The sequence below is a fragment of the Hipposideros armiger genome, unplaced genomic scaffold (assembly GCF_001890085.2).
Source record: "Hipposideros armiger isolate ML-2016 unplaced genomic scaffold, ASM189008v1 scaffold_592, whole genome shotgun sequence".
In the NCBI taxonomy this organism is placed as follows: domain Eukaryota; kingdom Metazoa; phylum Chordata; class Mammalia; order Chiroptera; family Hipposideridae; genus Hipposideros; species Hipposideros armiger.
This window is the reverse complement of record NW_017731942.1, coordinates 1,058,177-1,075,937: the sequence shown is the minus strand read 5'-3', so window position 1 is coordinate 1,075,937 and position 17,761 is coordinate 1,058,177. Positions and strand designations below refer to the sequence as shown.

General features: G+C 42.2%; 1 protein-coding gene across 2 annotated transcripts in view; it reads right to left on the bottom strand.

Annotated features, from left to right (window-relative positions):
* The window catches only part of ERCC3 (ERCC excision repair 3, TFIIH core complex helicase subunit), a 45,419-nt gene that overhangs the window by 9,817 nt on the left and 17,841 nt on the right, over positions 1–17,761 (bottom strand). Inside the window, exons 11-12 of one of the 2 annotated variants that reach the window (XM_019624552.1) lie at positions 10,084–10,180; positions 8,902–9,018 (exon numbers count right to left, since the gene is read on the bottom strand). In XM_019624552.1, the coding sequence (XP_019480097.1) occupies positions 8,902–9,018; positions 10,084–10,180 (214 nt within the window). Of the gene's footprint in view, positions 1–8,900; positions 9,019–10,083; positions 10,181–17,761 lie in introns of both variants that reach the window. The other variant, XM_019624551.1, reaches the window with a different exon arrangement.

Below are 17,761 nucleotides of genomic sequence, written 5' to 3'. Positions count from 1 at the left end.
GCAATACATTAAAAAGATCATACACCACAATCAAGTGGGATTCATTTCTGGTATGCAAGGTTGGTTCAATATCCACCAATCAATTAATGTGATACATCACATAAAATGAAAAATAAAAATCATATGGTCATATCAACAGATGCAGAAAAAGCACTTGACAAGATCCAACATCCATTTATGATAAACACTCTCAGCAAAGTGGAAATACAGGGAACATATCTCAACATAATAAAGGCCTTATATGACAAACCCATAGCTATATCATACTCAATGGGGAAAAGCTAAAAGCATTGCCCTTAACATCAGGAACAAGACAAGGTTTTGTCTTTCACCACTTTTATTCAACATAGTACTGGTAGTACTGTAAGTTCTAGTCACAGCATTCAGACAAGAAAAAGAAATAAAAGGCAACCAAATTGGAAAGGAGGAAGGAAAATTGTCATTATTTGCAGATGACATACTATATATAGAGAACTCCAAAGATTCCACCAAAGAACAATTAGAATTGATAAATGAATTTGGTAAAATAGCAGCATACAAAATTAATATTCAAAATTGGTTGCATTTTTTATACACCAATAACGAACTATCTGAAAGAGAAATTAAGAAAACAATTCCATTGACAATTGCATCCAAAAATAAATAAATAAAATACAATACTTAGCAATAAATTTAATCAAAGAAGTAAAAGACCTGTGCTCAGAAAATTATGCGGCATTGAAGAGAATTATAGAAGATACAAATAAATGGAAACATATACCAAGCTCATGAATAGGAAGAATAATATAGTTAAAATGTCCATACTACCCAAAGCAATATACAGATTCAATCCCTATCAAAATACTAATGGTGTTTTTTGCAGAACTAAAACAAATAATCCTAAAATTTATACGGAACAATAAAAGACCCTGACTAGCCATGGCAATCCTGAGAAATAAGAACAAAGCTGGAGATATCATGCTATCTGACATCAAATTATACTAAAAGGCTATAGTAATCAAAATAGCATGGTATTGGCATAAAAACAGACACATAGATCAGTGGAAAAGAATAGAGTCCAGAAATAAATCCATACCTATTTGGTCATTTAATCTATAACAAAAGTAGCAAGAATTTACATTGGGGTAAAAAGAGTATATTTAATAAATAATGCTGGGATAACTGGACAGAAACATGCAAAAAAATTAAACTGGACCACCTTCTTATGCCAAATACAAGAATAAACTCAGGGGCCAGCCGAGTGGCTCAGTTGGTTAAAAGTGCGAGCTCTGAAAGAAAAAAAAAAAAAGGGCCGGCTGAGTGGTGCAATGGTTAAGAACTGGCTTGGGACGCCAGAGGGCCCCGGTTCGGATCCCACATATGAGGGACAGTGACACTGCCCTCCACAGCTAAGATGCTGAACAACAGCTCAACCTGGAGCTGGGCTGCTGTGAGTCGCCAGCGACGGCGTAGGCTGCAGCCCCCTGTGGCAGTGGGCTGACATGGGCTACCGTGTGTAGCCAGCAGCCAGCGTGAGCGGCCAGCAGCCGCAGTGAGCGGCCGTCCAGAAGCCGGCGACTGATCTGCCTCACCTGGGAAGAGCGCAATGATGGTGCCAACTTGGGCCAGTGAAGCAACGTCCTCCACAACTAGACTGAAGAACAAAACGACAGCAACTTGTCTGTTCCCCTTCCCCTGATTTCCCAGTGCTCTTCCCATCTCCCCAATACCCCAATAAAAAAAAAATTAAAAAAAAGAGTGCGAGCTCTGAGCAACAGGATCGTCGGTTGGATTCCCACATGGGCCAGTGAGCTACGCCTGAGATGAGCTGCCGGTGAGCTGCCAATAGGCGGCAGGTTGGCTCAGCTGGTGAAAGCATGTGCTCCTAACAATAAGGTTGCCAGTTCAACTCCTGCATGGGATGATGGGCTGCGCCCACCTGCAACTAAGATTAAACACATGGCACCTTGAGTTAAGCAGCTGTGAGCTGCTGACAGGAAGCCGGATGGCGACTGGACTTGGAGCTGAGCTAGCTGCGCCCTCCACAACTAAGACTGAAGGACAACTTGGCTGTTCCCCTCCCTCAATTCCCCAATTCAAAAAAAAAAAAAAGAATAAACTCAAAATGAATTAAAGACTTAAATGTAAGACCTGAAACCATAAAACTCCTTGAAGAAAATATAGGAAGTAAACTCTGAGACATTACCCTTCATAATATTTTTACTGATATATCTCCTCAGGAAAACAAAAAATAAACAATTGGGACTACATCAAACTAAAAAGTTTTTGCACAGCAAAGCAAACATCAACAAAACAAAAAGACATTCTACTGAATAGGAGAGATATTTGCCAATGGTAGATTTGATAAGGGATTAATAAATAAAATAAAATAAATTTTGAAAATTTAAAAATTTATTTTAAAAATCATACAACTCAACACCAAAATAAACAAACAATTCAATTTAAAAAATGGGCAGAGGACCTAAATAGACATTTCTCCAAAGAGGACATACAGATGGTCAATAGACATGAAAAGATGCTCAACATCACTAGTCATTAGAGAAATGCAAATAAAAACCACAATGAGAGACCACCTCACTCCTGTTGGAATGGCTATCATCAATAAATCAGCAAACAAGTGTTGGCGAGGATGTGGAGAAAAGGGAACCTTTATGCACTGTTGGTAGGATTGTAAATTGGTTCAGCCACAATGGAAAACAGTATAGAGATTCCTCAAAAAATTAAAAATAGAACTACCTTATGACCCAGCAATTCCACTCCTGGGTATTTAGTCAAAGACAAAACACTAATTCGAAAAATATATGCACCCTTATGTTTATTGCAGCACTATTCACAATAGCCAAGATATGGAAACAACCAAAATACCTATCAATAGACGACTGGATAAAGAAATTGTGGTATATTTGTATAATTACGCTGTCCTAAAAAAGAATGAATCTTACCATTTGCAACAACATGGACCTAAAGGATATTATGCTAAGTGAAATAAAGTCACACATATGATCTCACTTATATGTGGAATCTAAAGAACAAAATAAAGAAAATTGAAATAGACTCATAGATACAGGGAACAAACTAATGGTTGCTAGATGGGAGGGGGCTTAAAGGATAGGTGCGAAAGGTGAAGGTATTAGGAAGTACAAATTTGTAGCCACAAAATAGTCACAGGGATGTGAAAAACAGTATGGGGAATATAGTAAATAATGTTGTAAAGACTACGCAGGGTGTCAGATAGGTACTGGACTTATTGGGGAGATCATTTAATAGATGACATAAATGCCTAATCACTGTGCTGTACACCTGAAACTAATATAACACTGAATGTCAACAATAATTAAAAATATATATAGGGCTGGCCAAGTGGCACGTTGGTTAAGAGCTGGCTTTGGACACCAGCTCTGAGCAGAGGGCCCCGGTTCGGATCCCACATGAGGGCCAGTGACACTGCCCTCTACTGCTAAAATGGTGAACAACAGCTCGACCTGGAGCTGGGCGACTGCGTAGGCTGCAGTGAAGCTGCAGTGGGCTGCCGTAAGTGGCTGGCAGCAAATGTGAGCTGCCAAGAGCCACTGTAAGTGGCCGTCCAGAGGCCGGCGACTGATCTGCCTCACCCGGGAAGAGCGCAATGATGATACCAACATGGGCCAGTAAAGCAACATCCTCCACAACTAGACTGAAGAACAAAACAACAGCAACTTGTCTGTTCCCCTTACCCGGATTTTCCAATGCTGTTCCCCTCCCCCAATTCCCCAATAAAATCTTAAAATATATATATATGTATATATATATATATTTTTTTTATATAAAATATATATATATATTATAGTCACAGGATATAAAGTACAGCATAGGGACTATAGTCAATGGTATTTTAATAGCTATGTATAGTGTCAGATGGGTAGTAGACTTGAGGTTATCACTTGTGAGGGTTGTAAATATCTAAATCAGTATGTTCTTTTGTATACTTGAGACTAATAAAGAATAAAAATTTTAAAAGATATAGAAAGGGCCAATAAGCACATGAAAGATGCCCAATATTATTAGTCATCAGGGAAATACAAATCAAAACCATAAGGAGATACTACCTGGTACACATTAGGATAGCTAGAATTTTTAAAAGACAAATAATTATAGTTGTTGTGAAGGATGTGGAGAAGTTGGAATCCTTATATATTGCTGGTGAGAACATAAAATGGTGCATCCACTTTGGAAACAACCTGGCAGCTTATTAAAATGTTAAACAGAGTTAGGCCATGACCCAACAATTCCACTCCTAGATATATGCCATAGAAAACTGAAAATATGTCCACACAAATTTTGCATATGAATTTCATAGCAGCATTATTCTAAGCCAAAAGTAGAAACAATCCAAATACTCATTTATCAGATTATTAGATGAATGGATAAATAAAATGTAGTGTCCATACAACAGAATATTATTCAGCAATAAAGAACGAAGTTCTAATACATGCTGCAATATGGATAACCCTTTTGAAAACATCATGGTAAGTGAAAGAAGACACTTACAGGGGCCCGAATTATATGATTCCATAGATATGAAATGTTCAGAATAGGCACATTTATAGAGACAAAAGATTAGTGGCTGCCTGGGGTTGGGAGTTGGGAGATAAGGGGAAATGAGGAATTACTGCTAACAGGTTAAGGATTTCTTTTGGGGGCAATGAGAATATTCTAAATATAGATTGTAGTCATTGGTGCAGATAAGCTAGCATAGTGACGTTAATTCTAAAGAATGTTTTTAATTTTCAGTCTGATAGGCATAGTATCTGCTTCCTTGGTTTTGCAAACAGTTCTTTGGGGCACAATGTTGATTTAGATTCAGTCCAAAGATGATTTTGCCCTGCTTTAACATTCCAAAGGTTTGAGGCATAAACTATACAAGGTAGTTCCTCTGGGAAGGCAGCTCCGACTCCATTTTAAAGTGGCTCTGTTTACATCATTTTTTTACAACTGTAGTCATCATGTTGTACATTATATCACCAGTATTTATTTACCTTGTAACTCGAAGTTTAACCCTTTTGAACACATTTATCCAATGCTCCCACAGCTACCCTCTGCCTCTGGTAACCACAAATTTGAACTCTTTTTTTTGAGTTTGATTTTTCTTTTTCTTTTTTGTTTAAGATTTCACATGTGAGATAATGTATTTGTCTTTTTCTGACTTACTTCACTTAGAGTAATGCCCTCAAGGTCCATCCATGTTGTCGCAAATGGCAGGATTTCCTTTTTTAAGGCTGAATAAAAAAGGAAATTGTATGTATACCACATTCCATTGTATATATACCACATTCTCTTTATATATTCACCTGTTGATGGGCACTAAGATGGTTACCATATCTTGGCTATGGTAAATAATGCTGCAATTAACATGGGAGTGCAGATATCTCTTTGACATAGTGATTTCATTTCTGTCACACATATACCCAGAAGTAGCACTGCTCAATGATATGGTAGTTTTATTTTTTTGAAGAATCTTTTTACTGTTTTCCATAGAGGCTGTACCAATTTGCAATCCTATCAACAGTACACACAAAGGTTGTCTTTTGTTCACTTCCATGCCACCATTTATTTCTTGTCATTTTGATAATAGTCATTCTAACAGGCACATGATATCTCATTGTGGTTCTGATTTTCATTTCCCTGATGATCAGTGATGTTAAGCATCTTTTCATGTACTTATTGGCTGGCCATTTGTATATCTACTTTGGAAAAATGTCCATTCAGGTCCTCTGCCCACTTTTTAATTGTATTATTTGGGCTTTTTGCTATTGAGTTGTATGAGGTTTTTATATATTTTGGATGTTAACCCCTTATTATGATTTGCAAATATTTTCTCCCATTCCATAGGCTGCCTTTTCATTTTGTGAATCATTTCCTTTGCTGTGTAGCTTTTTAGTTTGATGTAATCCCGACTTGTTTATTTTTTATTTTTTTACTTATTGCTTTAGGTGTCATATCCAAAAAAATCATTGCCAAGAACCACATCAAGGATCTTCTTTCTATGTTTTCCTCTAAGAGTACTGTTTTCAGTCTTACTAAGTCTTTAATCCATTTAGAGTTAATTTTGTGAGTGGTGTAAGATAGGGGTCTAGTTTCATTCTTTTACATGCAAATATTCAATTTTCCCAGCACCATTTATTGAAGAGACTATCTTCTTTCCATTGAGTATTCTTGGCTCCATTGTCAAGTATTAGTTGACTGTATATGCTTGGGTTTCTTTCTGGGCTCTTGATTCTGTAATTGGTCTATTTCTGTTTTTATGCCAGTACCATACTGTTTTGATTACTATAGCTTTATAACATAGTTTGAAATCATAAAGTGTGATGCCTCCTTTGTTCTTCTTTCTCAGGATTGCTTTGGCTATTTTGGGGTCTTCTGTGGGTCCACAAAAATTTTAGGATTATTTTTTTCTACCCCTGTAAAAAATGTCATTTGAGTCTTGATAAGGATTGCATTGAATCTATAGATGGCTTTGGTTAGTATGGGCATTTTTACAATAATAATTCTTCCAATTCATGTACACAGGATATCTTTCCATTTACTTGTGTTTTATTTCTTTCATCAGTGTCTTTTAGTTTTTAGTGTAGAGATCTTTTAACCTCCTTGGCTAAATTTATTCTTAAGTATTTTATTGTTTTTGATGCTACTGTAAATGGGATCATTTTACTTCTCTTTCAGATAATTCATTGTTAGTGTATAAAAACACTACTGATTTTTATATGTTAACTTTGTATCCTGAAACTTTTTACTGAATTTGTTGATTAGATCTAACAATTTTTTCAAGGAGTCTTTAGGACTTTCTGTACATAAAATCATGTCATCTACAAATAGAGACAATTTTACTTTTTCCTTTCCAATTCTGATGCCTTTTCTTGTTTGACTATTTTGGTTAGGACTTCCAGTACTATGCTGAATAAAAGTGATGACAGTGAGCATCTTTGTCTTGTTCCTGATCTTACAGAACAAGTTTTCAACCTTTAACCATTATTAGTTTGCTAGCGTTTGGTCTGCTAGTATTTTTTTTTTTTTATTGTTAGTTTCAGGTGTACAGAACAATGCAATAGTTACCCTTTTCACCCTCACAAAGTAACAATCCCCCTCCCCCCATCCACTGCCCTCCCACTCCCAATATCACGCTTATCTATTACAATTCCATTGAATCCGTTCCCGCACTCTACTCCATATCCCGAGGTTATATATGTATATATAATTATCGTTGACATACAGTATTATTCAACATCAGTTTCAGAAATACAATGCGGTGGTCAGGCCTCTACATCAACTATGAAGTGGACTCTCCAAAAGGACATGGGTCCATCTGGCCCCCTAAGAAATGCTTACAACATTATTGATTGTATTCCTCGAACTGTCTTTTTCTATCCCTGCGGTCAAATTACAATTACCCAATTGTATTGTCTCATCCCTTCCCCTTCTCCTTCATCCCCACCCCCTCCCGACTAGCAACCCTCAGTTCTTCCTCTGTGTCTCTGAGACTATCTCCATCCACTTCTCCCATCCATTCAGTTCCTTAGAATCCACGTATAAGTGAGATCATATGATATTTGTCTTTCTCTGACTGACTTATTTCACTTAGCATAATGTTCTCTAGTTCCATCCATATTGTTGCAAAGGGTACTATTTCCTTCTTCTTTATGGTCTGCTAGTATTTTATTGAGAATTTTTACATCTATATTCATCAGGGATATTGGTCTATAGTTTTCTATAGTGTTTTTTTTCTGGCTTTGGTATCAGAGTAATACTGGCCTTGTAAAATGAGTCAAATGGTATTTAAAAAGAATAAAATTCTAATCAAATTTCAAAGCGATTTTCAAATTATATTTTTATCTTTTTTATGTGTGGTGAAGAGTAAGGAATAAGTAACGTATTACTTTCACATGTGTTAGTCGGATTATATGCCTGTCAGTTTATAAAAGCTACAATTTATTGAGCAGCCTACTATATTCTGTTATGTAAGTCTCGTTCCTCATAATAGTCCTGCAAGGTAGGATGGCCACTCCTACATTAGATAGGAAACCAAGGCTCAAAGGGGCAAATTACTTGCCCAAGGTTACACAGTTAGTCTGGTGCCCAATTCTTTGCTTGCAATTTATAACTTACTTTGTCTCTATTTTAAACAAAATCAATTAGCTGCTTCTTAAACATATTTGAATATGGTACAATTCCAACATGTGCCCACTGATCATGTCATTTTCAAACATCCTAGCAGTCCAGACGCCTCTTAAGTGAATTCCTCCTGTGTACCAGGAGGATGCCATGTCTTAGCAGCAATGTCAGTCCCTGTTGTTGCCCACAGTTGAGGTCTGATCCCTTTTACCAGTTAACAAGCAGAAAAATCCATGCCTTTTGCTTCCTCATTCACTGAGCCTGTGATACCCTGATGCAAGCTATGACTCAGGGCACCACGCTTCACAGATGAGAAGGGATGTGTCCACCTGTGCTTGCCCAACCTGCTCCTAGCAGGCCTTCCTCTTACTCCTAACTGGAGGTTCAGGGGACAGCTTCCAGGTCTCACCCTTCCACTGGAGGCCCAGCTCTGCTTTCTCCCTTCTAGGTCCACATCATTAAATACTAATGTCCAGGCTTCCCTTACTGTCTACCAACACAAGCGCGCAGCTTAGAGAATATCCATGTGAGTTCCAAGCAGTTGCCATGAAAAGCACCCACATAGTCACCCCCAAGGCATGAGAAATAACAAGGACCTTAGTCCTTACTTTGGGACCCCCTCTCTCAGCGTATGCCTAGCCAAGGAGCTCAAGCTTGCCGTCATGAATGCACAGGCAGTTATCCCTACCCTCTTCCTGTCTGAGGTGGACCAAAAGGAGAGACCTCCTGAAGCAAAACGGGAAGATCATCTTTACCTTTTTTGGCTCGGAGGACTCGCCCTAGCCTCTGAGCCTCCTGTCGCCGGGAGCCACCATGAGATGAGATCTGAATGAGAACATTTGCTTCCGGTAGATCAAATGATGTGTCACCCACCTACAGAAATGAAGCAGTTGTGTGTCTGGGAAGATTTTTATATATGAGACAAAAAGAGAAAAAATTCAACTGGCCTCAAATTTCAAACTTAAATTAAAAAAAACAATCAGCATCCTCTTATCTCTCTGTACCAGGGTCTTTTGGAGGCAGGAGGCCTCCAAAGTGTGAATTCTCCTGAGAGATGTCCTAAAGAAGCTGTCAGGACTCACAGTCACCACCATCTGTCTCAGCCACATTTCCAGTGTGGGCTGCTAAGGGCCCAAAGAAAAGAGGGCCCTATCAACAGAGACTCTGTCAGTGATTCTTACTTTTTGCTATAGAAATAGGTCTGCACAAAACCATCCACACTATTAACTGGAGGCCATTGAGACCAGCAGCACATGTCAGACATGGGACCTAATGGGGGTCGCTGCCTGCACAGGGCTGGATTTCGACTCTGGGAAGCTGCCTCACTTGGGAGCTCCAACCATCTAGGTTCCCCCCCACAGACATCAAAGTTTGGTGCTTACAGGCACAGCCATGATCATTTGAGGAAAACCTCATTTCTTTTGGGCTCTGGGTCTGTTTTAATCTGAATGACTATTCTAAACAATTGGGCCACAGCTTCTAATTGCATATTAAAACCATCACCAAGCTGGGCATATGCGAGTTTGCACTGTGCTTACCTTCTTCACCTACCAAAGCTTACCCGGAGCCTGGGCAAAGGCTGCCTATGACCCACAGGCATCTCCAGCTCCGCAAAGAGAACCTCATCCAAATGCCCACTTTTGCCAGAATAGGTAATGAACTTTTTCCCCTTGTATAAAGTCAATACAACTTAAAACTTCTGTACCCCAAAAAGAGGTAGGAAAACTTCAGTCAAGCATAAGGACTTTATAGATTATGCATAATACACAAAACCCTAAATTCTGCTTCTTCCATTACCCACACACTGAATATGTGAAAATGAAAACTGATACATGATGCTTCTTCAACAAACACCAATTCACTGCCCAGAAATCATCCAGTGTCCCCCAGGCCCTGGGGTTGCTGGTACCTCACAACCACCCTGCATGCCACACAGACCTTGGATATGAAGATGGTGTTGATTTTGGGGTTGTGCTTGAAATTCTGCAGAATCTGCATCCTTTCTCCCTGGGATGTAGGACCATAGATATAGGGTCTAGAGAAGAACAAAGCTATATTAGGAGGACCAAAGAATCATTCCTCAATTATCCTGAAAGCACACCAGGGGGAAAAGGAGCTCCTGCAAAGTTCTCTCTACCAGAAAGCCCCCCATCATGCAAGAATATCAGGAGACTCATAAAAACGAGTGGCAATACTCCCTCCCCACTCCACTTCTCTCTCTCTCTCACACACACACACACACACACACACACTCACACACACACACACTCTCTCTCTCTTCATCCCTTTCCCACTGAGCTGAGGTTCAAGTTACATTCTCTTTGGAATTCCCTCCTTTACATTTTTTGTTTTTGGATTGTGTTCTTTCCTGCTTCAATGTCTTTAAGCTCTAAACTCAGTGTCTATACAAAGAAAATCCTCCATTTTTCGCCCAATGGAAGTGGCAAAGGAAACATTGTTATTTGCAAACAGAACTTTGGAAGCAACTGTTTCCTAATGATACTGAGCATTCTCCAAGAAAGGAGCAGAAAGGAGCAAAGAGCCCCTTCCAAACTTTTCCCCACTGACCTTTTATAACACTAAGTTCACAGCTCTTCTCTTTAATTCCCAGCTCTGCCAAAGGGCACAACACTATCTGACAGCCTCAATGGTCATCACCTCTTGGCACCTGGCAATGCCATTCCTCTGCTGTTCATAGAATGACCTGGTTTCTGTAGCTTCTCAGGGGTCAGTAATAACAGTGATTACAATGATGACAACAAAGAGAACAGCTACCAGGTGGTACAGGTCCCACCCTCATCAAACACTGGGCTGTGTACTACATTGAAAAAATTCCATCTATCCTGCTGGTAGTCCTGAGAACTGTAAAAAATGGGTTTCATGTTCTCAGTTTACAAGTGAGGAGCTGAGGACAGGAGCCTGAGCAGACTGAACCCAAGTGTGGATGTTCCATCACCTGGGCCCAGTAGCCATCGCAGGGCAGTGCCCAGGGAAGGCTCAGAAAGCTGAAGTTTTGATTCTCCACACAAGAGCTTCCCAACACTGTGCCAGAAACTGGTAACAGGTGTACCTGAGATAGCAAATCCTTGCCCGTGGGGAAGTTGGGCAGGACGTTGGGACAGCTGCACACCAAAGGCTGATGGCCTCCAGTCACCCCAACCACTGCAATCCTGTTATACTAGAGTGTTCAGAGCACCACACTAATATTATTTTCTATGTGTCTCATGCTGTAAAAAAGGTTGGGAAACTCCACTCTTCAGAAGAGCCTGTTTCTCGACACCCAGGTCCTCCATCATCAGGAGAACACAACAGAGCCCTCAGTTTCTGCAGGTTTCCCCATATAGGAAATGAAACATAAGAGGAACCATCTTCAGAAGAGCCCCTAGCATCTGTTGAACACCTCCAGATGACAGGCATGTGGATCCTTCGAGGTGGATGGTGGGAAGTGCACCTGACAGAGCAAGAGGAGGCTGAGAGGTGAACACCACTCCCACGGTTACACAACTAAGAGGAGTTGCTGGGAGTCTGACCCAGCATGTCCAACTCCAAAGTGAGTGTCCCACCCACTACCTTACATACCAAATCACCCAACAGGCCCTCCTGTGAATTACATTAGTAACACCTATTCCTTCTAATTAAGCCTGGGAGGAAGCCAAAGCTCAGAGACTCCCTGAGTGGAGCTCTGCTCAGGATCCACAGGATCCTTTTAAAGCAAGAAAACAAGATAAACGAGAACACTTCATACATTTAAAGGCCAGAGATACACAAAAGAAAGATAAGTCAAAGCTGTAATTATCTTTCCAGCATCCATGAGACAGCAACGACCTGTTGCCCTTCACTATGCCAGACAGGCTCAGATTCCACAGTGCAGGCAGATACACAGAAGGCTACAACCAATGGACAAGCCTCAGCTGTGTTCAAATGCAGGTGTGGGGGAGGACACCTGAGGAAGGCTCTAGGAAGAATCTGGATAGAATACTAAAAAGGGTGGGTGGGGGCAGAGATAAGGAGGGAAGATGGCTATAAATATGACACAGTCAATATATGCACTGCCTTGTTGCCTCTCTCAAATTGACACTGATGTGGCAGTAAAGGATTAAAAAGACACAAACCCATTTCCAGTCAAGATTGCAGAGTAGGTCAATGTGGTGCTCACCTCCTCTCAGGACCACATCAATTACAACTAAACTACAGAACAACCATCATTGAGAATCACCTGAAGTCCAGCTGTATCGAAGCCCTACGACTACAGGCATACAGAAGAAGCCACCTCAACACTGGTTCCAGGGCAGACACGGAATGAGCTGGTCCCACACCTGCATGTGACCATTAAAAATCAGAAGAAATGTCTCAGCTGTGGAGCCCAGAAAAGCAAGGAGTCGCACCCCATACCAGGCTCCCCAGCCCAGGGCTCAAGTCCTGAGAAGTCTCCACACTTCTGGTTGTGAAAACCAGCAGAGATTGTGGCTGAGTGAGATGGAGGGTGGCTGGAGTCCCAGGCTCTCCTCTTAAAGGGTCCGTGCACAAACTTACTTGGTGAAGGACTCACTCACTCTGAGCTACAGTGCTGGGGCAGTAGCTTGAAAGGTGCCAGGGACACACACGGAGGAACTGAACTGTCTGGCTTCAGGGAGGGCTAAAGGGGAAGCTTTCTGTAAGTCGGAGGAGCTGGCAGGAGCCATTGTTTCTTTGTTGAGTCTCCCCCTCCCCCGGTGTGCAGATGCAGGGAGACCCCATATCTGAGTCTCCATCAAACTGGCTATCACCTTTCATCTGTCCCGCCCTCGTGATCCCAGGATACCCAGCTCCACCCAACTTTTGGGCATCCTACGCCACTTCCAGTGGCTTTTTTGTACAAACAACCTGTCTTAGCTCATGCTGCTAACTTTCATAAAATCTCTTTTGAAGGTTCACAAAACCCAAACAGACAGCATCTGGCTTCAGCATGTCCCATACCTGTGACTGAGCAGCCCTAAGCCTGGAACTAGCAACACGTAGGCTCACTTCTCAGATTAGTCTCTCAAGGCACCTCTAAACCCAGTGCAGGTGGTAGCCATCTGAGGATTGCTATGTGGCTCATACCAGGTGGCCCTGGGCAGGGCACAGACTGCTGCTAAACTTGGCATGCAGCGGGTTGCCCCAGGAGGCTCCAGGGTTGGCACACCTGGGTGGCCAGCTTTGAACCAAGCCAGGGCATCACCTGGCTGCCTCCAAGGATGACACACCCAAAGGACAGACTGGGCAGGCACCAGAGCCCAAATAAAGTGAACCCTGGCTCTGTAGGGTCAGCCCTTGCACCACAGCTTTTCACTATAATCACATCCAGTCCTCACAACCAATCAGCCTGAGGGTCAATCCTCCCCACTGATGTACAAACAGTGAGCAAGGCTCAACTACAACAGGAGGGCACACACAGCTCATATAAGGAACACACCTGAAGCACTCGGCTCAGGTGAGCAGGGAGACTGTGCCACTGGGCCCCACAGGACTCCTACTATATAAGGCCACCCTGCTAACACTGGGAGACATAGCAGATCTATCTAATATATAGAAACAAACACAGGGAGGCAGCCAAAATGGGGAGACAAAGAAATATGTCCCAAATGAAAGAGAACAAAGCTCCAGAAAAAGAATGAAACAAAATGGAGAAAAGCAATCTACCAGACACAGAGTTCAAAACACTGGTTATAAGGATGCTCAAAGATCTCAGGAAGAACTTCAACAAAGAGACAGAAAACATAAAAATGGAAATAGAAAACATAAAAAAGAATCAATTAGAAATACAGAACACACACAAAAAAATGAAGAATATATTACAAGGAATAAACAGATTAGATGAGGCAGAGGATCAAATCAGCAATTTAGACTATAAGGTAGCAGAAAAGACCCAATCAGAAATGCAAAGAGGAAAAAGAATCCAAAAAAATGAGGACAGTTTAAGGGGCCTCTGGGACAACATCAAGTGTACCAACATTCACATTATAGGGGTACCAGAAGGAGAGGAGAGAGAAAGCAAGAAATTGAAAACCTACTGAAGAACTAATGACTAAAAACTTCCCTAACCTGGTGAAGAATATATATATGTAAGTCCAGGAAGTGCAGAGTTCCAAACAAGATGACTCCAAACAGGCCCACACCAAGATACATCATAATTAAAATGCCAAAGGTTAAAGACAAAGACAGAATCTTAAAAGCAGCAAGAGAAAAGCAGTTAGTTACCTACAAGGGAGACCCCATAAGACTGTCAGCTGATTTCTCAAAAGAAACTGCAGGCAAGAAGGGAGTGGCAGGAAATACTCAGTGATGAAAAGCAAGGACCTACAACCAAGATTCCTCTACATAGCAAGGCTATCATTTAGAATCGAACGATAAAAGAGCTTCCCGAAAAAGAAAAAGCTAAAAGAGTTCATCATCACCAAACCAGTATTACAAGGAATCTTAGAGGGACCTCTTTAAGAAATTAGAAGGGCCGGCCGAGTGGCGCGATGGTTAAGAACTGGCTTGGGATGCCAGAGGGCCCCGGTTCGGATCCCACATATGAGGGCCAGTGACACTGCCCTCCACAGCTAAGATGCTGAACAACAGCTCAACCTGGAGCTGGGCTGCTGTGAGTCACCGGCGACAGCGTAGGCTGCAGCCCCTGCTGCAGTGGGTTGCCATGGGCTACCGTGTGTAGCCAGCAGCCAGCGTGAGCGGCCATCCAGAAGCCGGTGACTGATCTGCCTCACCCAGGAAGAGCGCAATGATGGTGCCAACTTGGGCCAGTGAAGCAACGTCCTCCACAACTAGACTGAAGAACAAAAAACAGCAATTTGTCTGTTCCCCTTCCCCCAATTCCCCAGCACTGTTCCCATCCCCCCTATTCCCCAATAAAAATCTTAAAAAGAAAAAAAATCAGAAGAAAACCAAGATCAAAATATGAATCATAAAATGGCAATAACTATATACTGATCAACAATTACTTAAGTGTAAATGGATTAAATGTTCCAATCAAAAGACAGCATGGCTGAATGGATAAGAAAACAAAGCCCTTAACATATGCTGCCTACAAGAGACTCACTTCAGATTGAAAGGCACACACAGACTGAAAGTAAAAAGATGGAAAAAGATATTTCATGAAAATGGAAACAACAAAAATAGCTGAAGTAGCAATACTTATACCAGACAAAATAAGACTTTAAAACAAAGGCTGTAGCAAGAGACAAAGAAAGACCCAGTAATTCCACTTCTGTGTGTTTATCTGAAGAAACCCAAAACGCTAAGGGGACATGTGCACCTACATGTTCTTTGCAACATTGTTTACAATGACCAAGATATGGAGGCACCTGGGTATCTGTCAATGGATGAGTAGATAAAGAGGAGGTGGTACATATATACAATGGAATATTGCTCGGCCAGGGAAGGGAATGGGTTCTCACCATCTGTGGCGGCATCAATGGACTTGGAAAGTATTGTGCTGAGTGAACTATGTCAGGCAGAGAAAGACAGATGTAATGTGATTTCACTTATATGTGGACCCTAAAGGACAAAATAACAAACAAATAAAACAAACAAACTCATAGATACAGAGAACATTTTGACGGTTTCCAGATTGGAGAGGGGTTGGGGGTGAGTGAGAAAGGCAAAGAGATTAAGAAGTACAAACTAGTTGTTACACAGTAGTCATGGGGATGTAGGGTATAGCATAAGGGATATAGTCAATTAAATTGTAATAACTATGTATGGTGTCACATGGGTACTAGATTTATCAGGGTGATAGATGGGAGGAGGTTGGGGGACAGGGTGAGAAAGGTGAATGGAGTAAGTAGTACAAATTGGCAGTTACAAAATAGTCATGGGAATGTAAACTAAAGCATAGAGAATATAGTCAGTAATATGGTAATAACTATGTATAGTGCCAGGTGGGTACTACATTAGTTAGGGGGATCACTTCTTAAATTATATAAATGTGGGGACGGCCAACTGGCTCAGTTGGTTAAGAGCATGAGCTTTGAGCAATAGGGTCGCCGGTTTGATTCCCACATGGGCCAGTGATGCTGAGCCCTAGCTGAGCTGCCACTGAGCTGCCAACAGGTGGCAGGATGGCTCAGCTGGTGAAAGCACATGCTGCTAACAACAAGGTTGCCAGTTTGACTCCCGCATGGGACGGTGGCTATGCCCACCTGCAACTAAGATTGAACATGGCTCCTTGAGCTGAGCGGCTGCGAGCTGCCGACAGACAGCCGGATGGAGACTGCACTTGGAGCTGAGCTAGCTGTGCCCTCCACAACTAAGACTAAAGGACAACAACTTGGCTGTTCCCCTTCCCCAATAAAAAAATAAAGAAATAAATATACATACATATATATATATGACCACTATGCTATACACCTGAAATATAATATTGAATGTCAAATAAATAAAGTGTAAAAATGACACAAACCCAGAAGGGCAAAGAGAGCAGGAGAAGTAACAGCAGAACAGGAAGTAACACCAGGGAAGTGGAGAAGCAGATGGAGGCAAGCATCGTAAGTGAGCTAGGGACTCGAGAAAGCAGAAGTCCAAAGTCCACAGGAGGGAAGGCCAATACAAAGCAGTGCACCTTCTATGCAGCACACAGAAGCATCCAGGAACTAGTGACCAGCTGCCTTGAAAGGAAGGTGGGGGGAGGCTGCAGACAGAGAACGGGCAGAGTATGTGTATGAGGAACAGCAGCCAGGAGCACCTCCTTGCACCTGCAGAAACCTAGAGGCTCATTTCCTGGACTATGAGCAAGAGCTCGGCACTTAGGGATCTCGGGCATTGCTGAGGGCAGAGGCAATGAAAGTGAAGACTGAAGGGGACCCCCTCCTCCACCACCACACTGAAAAAAAAGAACCCCCCCACATGGAGAATGAAAAGGATCCCCCCACCACATGAAGAATGAAAAGGCTCCCCCCTACCACACGAAGAATGAAGGGGATCCCTCCACATGAGGATTCAAGGGGAACACCCCCACCATACGAACTGGCTTGGGACGCCAGAGGGCCCCGGTTCGGATCCCACATGTGAGGGCTAGTGACACTGCCCTCCACAGCTAAGATGCTGAACAACAGCTCAACCTGGAGCTGGGCTGCCGTGAGTCACCAGTGACGGCATAGGCTGCAGTCCCTGTGGCAGTGGGTTGCCATGGGCTACCGTATGTAGCCAGCAGCCAGCGTGAGTGGCCACCAGCTGCAGTGAGCAGCCGTCCAGAAGCCGGCGACTGATGTGCCTCGCCCGGGAAGAGCGCAATGATGGTGCCAACTTGGGCCAGTGAAGCAACGTCCTCCACAATTAGACTGAAGAACAGAAAACGACAGCAACTTGTCTGTTCCCCTTCCCCCAATTCCCCAGCACTGTTCCCATCCCCCAATTCCCCAATAAAAATCTTTAAAAAAAAAAACATGAGTGACCAAGAAAGAGAAGATTGAAGACATAGAAACAAGGACAGGGGCATAGGGAAGAGGCACAGGGAATTCACAGGAGGGTGACAGAGGGGAGCCCAAAGATGACGGCTGGGCAGCATCTCTACTCCTAGGGAGCAAACAGTCCAGAGCAGAGCAGGACCAAATGCCGGCAAGGATCCTACCAGGGAAAGAAAGAAGAAGGAGACTGA